The sequence below is a fragment of the Schistocerca cancellata genome, chromosome 7 (genome assembly GCF_023864275.1).
Source record: "Schistocerca cancellata isolate TAMUIC-IGC-003103 chromosome 7, iqSchCanc2.1, whole genome shotgun sequence".
NCBI classification, from domain to species: domain Eukaryota; kingdom Metazoa; phylum Arthropoda; class Insecta; order Orthoptera; family Acrididae; genus Schistocerca; species Schistocerca cancellata.
In genome coordinates this window covers 596,631,398-596,638,185 of record NC_064632.1, presented here as the reverse complement: position 1 = coordinate 596,638,185, position 6,788 = coordinate 596,631,398, and the positions used below count along the sequence as shown (strand labels likewise).

Below are 6,788 nucleotides of genomic sequence, written 5' to 3'. Positions count from 1 at the left end.
TTGCCAATGCAATTCTTTTCCTTGTTGAAAGGTGTGGAACAAGTAAAATACAATGTTTACTGTGTGTGCTTTTTTTTTAAAAAAAAGTGCTGAACATCTAAGAGTTTATATAATAATAAAATATATCTGTAAGGTAGGTTGACATAGCAACATATCAAGTGTGTATAGTGTTTGTTTTTTTTTGTGTCGATGTATGTGTGTTATTACATTCACATGAAGTTACAATAAAATTAAGATAAAAATCGCAGCAGGTTGTGGGCCCAGAGAAATAAAAAAATAGAAAAGCTAAAAATATGAGGTATGAATAAGGAAGAAAAACAGTTAAAGATGTTTCCAAAAAATGAAGAATTTCATGATATTCAAGTGCTTAAAGCTAGTAGTACATTCAGTCTGTGGGATGTCGAAATTAGAATATTATTTAATATGCAAGACCTGTGTGATATTGTGGATGGAACTGAAACACTGGAAAATTGCAAAACTTTAGAAAAACAGAAAAAATGGCAGAAAATGGACAGCAAGGCAAAATAATTTATACTGAGAACAGTTGAAAAAAAAAAGGCAAAGCCACATGTATTGTGCTCTGAAACTTCCAAGGCAATGTATGATAAACTTAAAGCAATTTATAAAAGAGATGCGTCTCAAAGAACTCGGCAGTTGCTTCAAGAATTTTATGTTTTGAAGTACAATAAAACTAGAGACATAGGTAGTAATATAAGTGCACTACAGAATATAGTATTTGAACTGAATGGTCTCCAGTCTGAAATGATGACAGATATTATGATCATAGCCAAGATATTGTCTATTTTGCCAGAAGAATACAAACACTTTTCTACAGTATGGGATACGTCACACAGTGGTGAGAAGACTATGGAAAATTTAATTGCAAGGCTTATAAGAGAAGAGGAACAACTGAAAAACAATAATCAAGAAGAGAGTATTGCCTTTGATGTTGGGTTTAACAAAAGTAAAATAAAAGATATAATTTGTAAAAATTGTGGTGGTCGTGGACATTTTGCAAGAGAATGCAAGAATCCTAAGCAGAATGAATGCTATTCTATATGCAAGAGGAATAATCACAAAGAAAAGGAGTGTTACTTTAAAAATAAAAATAAAATTCAAGAACCAAAATTGAGATCTTTCAAGCCCTGTACGCATTGCAAAAAGACTAACCACAAAGAAGATGATTGTTATTTTAAGAACAAAGACAGTGAAAGAATGTCATTTTGTACTTTTGAAAACATGGAAGAAGATCTAGTCAAGAAAATAAGAAACAAGACATTGAGGAAGAAAAGAAGCTGGAACAAAGGAAAGATTTCACAAGAAGTAAATGAGAAAGAAGATATGGTCGTGGTTGTTGATAGTGCATGTACAGGACATTTGTGTAATGAAGTGGATAAGTTAACAAATGTGAGACATTATGATAGTATTGTAAAAGTTGCCAAACAAGGTGGATCAATGAAAATAGTTGCAACAGGAAACTTTGTAGGAGATAACTGTGTTCTAAAAGATGTTATGTATGTTCCTGAACTGCGCAGAAATCTGATGTCTGTAAATGCAATCACTGAAAAAGATTGTACAGTTGTATTTACTAAACATTCTGTTCAAATCTATAGAGGTGAAATACCTGTTTTGAAGTACAAAGAACAAGAGTGTTGCTAATAGTTAATGCTTAGCAGAACAATTGTGTGAAGCATGTGTGAGAGCTAAATTAACAAAAAAAAACATTTTCTACTGTGAGAGAAAGAGCAACAAACCTCTTGAAATCATACATACTGATATCTGTGGAGAGATAGAACCCCAAACATTTAATGGATATAGGTACTACATGACAGTGTTAGATGATTTCACTCATTCTGTGTAACCTACTTGTTAATATGTAAGTCAGAGGCTGAAAGATTCATAAGAAAATATGTGTTAGAAAGTGAAAATAAGTTCAATACAAAAGTGTCAAAAATATGATGTGATAAAGGTGGTGAATACACCAGTGTTGGGTTTAAGAATTAGTGTGAAGGAAAAGGAATTGTGCTAGACCGTAGTATTCCTTATAGCCCTCAGCTCAGTGGGAAAGCAGAGAGACTAAATCTGCCAATAATGCACAAGGCAAGAGCTATGATATTCAATAGCAAACTAAAGAAAGAGCTATGGGGAGAGGCAGTGCTCACAGCTACATACTTAATCAGTAGAAGCCCAACTATCAATCAAAGTGCCACACCTGCAGAGAAGTGATTTGGAAAATGGCCAGATATGTCAAGACTTCAAATTTTTGGATCAAGAGTTTTTGCCAAAAATTTAGGCTGTTTGAAGAAACTAGATGTAAGAAGTAATGCATACATTTTTGTTGGTTATGCACCAAATGACTACAGACTGTTTGATGCAGAAAGAAGAAATATTGTTGTGTCAAGAGATGCTGAATTTGAGCAGAAAGTGACAAAAAGAACTGTACAGAAAAATCTTGTTATTGGTGAACTATCAAATGATACTAGGAATCAAGAAAATGAAATAGAAGACCATAAAAATCAAGGAGAAGAAAATCAAGAAGTAATAACATGCAATGAAGGGACAAGAAACTACAACCTTAGGAAAAGAACTACTTTGAAAAAACGTGTAAAATATAATGATTATGAAACAGCTTCACTTACCTATGAAGAATGTATAAGTGGTCCAGACAAAGAAAATTGGTTAAAAGCAAGTGAAGAAGAAAAGAGATATATTCAACAGAATGAAACATGGAAGTTGGTTAGTCCAGAGGAAGCAAAAGGGAAAGAAATCTTAACAAGCAAATGGATCTTTAAAGTCAAAGATGATGGATGATATAAGGCCAGACTAGTTATCAGGGGTTATCAACAAGAAAAGGATATAGATTTCAAGGAATTATTCAGCCTAATAGTAGATATATGTTCATTGAGACTGTTGCTTGTGCTGACAGCAGAGAAAAATTTCCATATGAGAGTGTTTGATGTCAAAACAGCATTAATCTGTGGGAAACTGGATGAAGAAATTTTTATGAAGATACTCAAAAGGATACAAATAAGCTGGAAAAATCTGTGTTTAAATAATGAAGACAGAGGATGAAATATTTTTACACCAAGAACAGTATGCAAAGAAAATACTAGAAAAAATTCAGTATGACTGACTGTAAGGCCATGAAGACTCCATTAGTTCCAGAGGGAAAGGCAAATGAAGAAAATCAAGAAAATGAACACATTGAATTTGCATATCATGAAGCCATAGGAAGCCTTCTTTATTTGTCATGTAAAACCAGACCAGATCTTGGTTTAACAGTAAATTATGAGAACCACTTTACAGAAGACCCCAAGGAAAGGGGTTACAAAAAATGTAAAAAGAACTCTTAGATATCTACAAGGTTCCAAGACTTATGGTTTTTTCTATAAGAAAAAAGAAAGTGAAGAAGATGACAGTATTCATCTAAATGTTTATTGTGATGCCGATTATGCACACAATTTGAGACAGGAAAAGTAAAAGTGAATACATAGTTCCTTATAATGGTGCTCACATTAGTCGGTGCATGGCAGTGATCATTCCCCGATCTGGATTCACCTGCCAGATGGCGTGGTCCCCGAAAGGAGACCACCTAGATGGGTGCTCAGTAGAGCTGACTGGACACTTTATAGCCAGTTGGCCCAGTTCGAACACTGTGCAAATGTTGAGGTGTGGGTGGATCATATTACCAAAATGGTCCACCACGCCGCTTCAGCATCGATTCCACAGTCCACAGGCCACTGGAAGAGGCAACCTGTCCCTTGGTGGAGTGCCAAATGCCGCTCTGCAATCAGGACCAGGCGTGCAGCTCTGCGTCGGTTCAAGTGTCGGCTGACTGCTGAGAATCTTGCAGCCTTTCGGGTGGCGAGGGCAAGATGTCGCCGCATTATTCGAGAGAGCAAGAAGAGGTCGTGGCAACAGTTTCTGAACACCTATAATCGTTCCTCCAAAAGTTCCATTGTGTGGGACACCACCAGGAGAATTTCTGGCAGAGGAGGGAGGTGCCGCACGGCTTCTGTAATGGCTAACGGCACTCTCCACACGGATCCAGGAGACACTGCTCAGACTATGGCAGCGTATTTTGCCAGGGTTACTGCAACAACCAGTCAGGATCCGGGTTTCCAGCGCCATAGAGCAGTTGCTGAGAGGTGTAGTCTGGACTTCCAGTCTACCTCGCATGAAGTTTACAACTGCCCGTTATCTATGTGGGAGCTGGATTCTGCATTGTCTGCAGCTCATGACACATCCCCTGGTCACGACAGGATCCATTACAGCATGCTGCGGCACCTCACATGGTACAACAAAGAAATCCTCATTGCGCTTTTTAATGCCAGTTGGATGACAGGTCACTTTCCTGACTCGTGGCGTGAGGCAGTTTTAATTCCTTTTTTAAAACTTGGGAAAGACCGCACGACCCCGAGTAGCTACCGTAGTGTTGCCCTCACTAGTTGCATGGGAAAGACCTTGGAGTGGATGGTCAACCGCCCCCTTGTCTGGATGTTAGAATCCCGGCAACTCCTTAGTCGCTTTCAGTGTGGGTTCAGGAGGTTTCGTTCCACCTTCGATAACCTAGCCCTCCTTGAGGCAGCTGTAAAACAAGCTTTCCTATGCCGTCATCACCTTCCAGGTGCATTTTTTGACATCGAGAAGGCCTATGATACCACTTGGAGGCGTCTCAACCTGGAGCAGCTTCACAAATGGGGGTTTCCGTGGTTGTCTTCCACTTTTTATTCAGTCTTTCCTCTCGCCACGATATTTTAAATACCGAATTGGTGACGTCCTGTCTGATTGCTTTGAGCTGGAGAATGGTGTCCCTCAGGGTAGTGTTTTAAGTGTGACTCTCTTTGCCATTGCTATTAATAGCATTACCTCCATAGTGAAAAGTCCTGTCCAGTGTTCCTTGTTTGTGGATGATTTCTCTTTGTTTTGCTCTTCTTCAAGCCTTGCAACGACAACGCATCAGTTGCAACTTACTCTTAGGCATTTGGATGACTGGGCAAGGAAGAGTGGTTTTAAGTTTTCCACCAAGAAGTCTGTATGTGTTCCTTTTCACCATTCTTGTTCGATTTTAACCTTTCCTGAGTTGCAGATGAGGGACACTATCCTTATTTTAAAGACACGGTGAGATTTCTGGGGCTCATTTTTGACTTGAAACTTATGTGGTTACCTCATCTTGAAGACTTGAAGCGACGGTCATTTAAGGCTTTAAGTATTTTAAAATGTCTTAGCCACAGTACATGGGGAGCTGACAGGACTTGTCTGCTCCAGTTTTACAGGGGATTTTTGTGATCTCAGCTCGATTATGGGTCACGGTGTATGGGTCTGTGAGGCCTTCTTACTTAATGTTCGACGATGTGCACCATCACGGGGCTTCGGTTGGCCACTGTGGCATTCAGAACTAGCCCCATACCAAGCCTCTGTGCAGAGGCTGGTGAACCGCCACTTCATATGCGGTGACGGCTACTTACTATGTGCCAGGCCTATAAAACTTTGTCCACACCATACACACCTGCATACCATACCATTGCTCAGCCTCCTCTGGCACGGCTATTTCATAACCAGCAACGTGCAATGCAGCCCTATGGGATTCGCACACAGGATTGCCTCTCTGCGATGTCTATGCCTGGTCTTCGTGTTTTATGTCACCGTGGGAGCAGATTTCCACCTTGGCTCCTCCAGAGACCCAGACTTATTTTAGATTTGACTAATTTTAAGAAAGATAGCATACCAGATTTTTCATTCCAATCTCTGTTTTTTAACATTTTAGATGTGCATCACTGTTTCACCATCGTTTACAATGATGGCTCCAAACGGGAGACTTTCCTTGGTTGTTCTGTAGTGTTCCCTGATCATGTTACCCGGATTCGCCTCCCTGATGAATATACCATTTTTGCAGCAGAGCTCCACACGATCCTGAAGGCACTGGAGCAGATGCATCGTGTTCGGGGCAATCGATTTCTTCTCTTCTCCGATTCTCTTAGTGCCTTACAATCACTGCAGAATTTGTACCCAACTGAAGAGATGGTCCACCTGATATATGACCAGCTGTACTTGCTCCAACAGTGGGGTAAGGAGGTGTCCTTCTGCTGGGTGCCTGGTCATGTAGGATTATGGGGCAATGAACAGGCTGATCGGGCTGCCAAGGAGGCCTGCAGAGAACAGGATGTAGTTCAGTGTCCTATTCCCTTGAAGTCTGTCATCTCTGCACTCCACAGGAAGTGCATGGAGTTGTGGGAGGAAGAATGGCTGGCGGTGACGGCCAATAAACTGTGTTTGGTGAAGTCAACAACTCGGCTGTGGCGTTCCTCCTGCCGGTCGCTCAGGCAGGAAGAAGTGGCCCTCACACGTCTTCGGATCGGGCACTGTCCTCTCACACATAGCTTTTTTACTACTGCGGGAGGATCCCCCGTTTTGTGATGCTTGTGGTGTGCACATCTCTGTCCACCACATTTTAACAGACTGCATTTTATATCGTGATGCAAGGGCAGAAGCACGAGTTGATGGGGATCTGCCTTGGGTTTTAGTGAACGATGAGATGTGTGTGTTTAGCGTTTGAAGTTTTGTGATCTGTCTGCACTCTGGCCTAAACATTCAGGCTGGAGGTTTTAGTGTGTTGCAGAGTGGCTGACTCCTCCCTTCTTTTCTTGGTGTCAGCCAGCCACATCCATCTGCTATATTGTTTTAGCTCCCTCTCCCACTTTCTTCCTGTGTTGTTCATGTTTTACTGCTGACGACGTACTTCGTCCCATGCTTCGGTGGGGGTAGACAAGTGTTTTTCAAACCTTGTT

The 6,788-nt window shown here is 40.6% G+C and overlaps 1 protein-coding gene across 1 annotated transcript; it reads left to right on the top strand.

Annotated features, from left to right (window-relative positions):
• The first annotated feature begins 597 nt into the window (after positions 1 to 597).
• On the top strand, positions 598 to 1,659 carry LOC126092931 (uncharacterized). The gene has a single exon (XM_049908661.1). It carries the CDS (start codon positions 598 to 600, stop codon positions 1,657 to 1,659), a length of 1,062 nt encoding a protein of 353 aa, XP_049764618.1.
• The last annotated feature ends 5,129 nt before the right edge of the window (positions 1,660 to 6,788 follow it).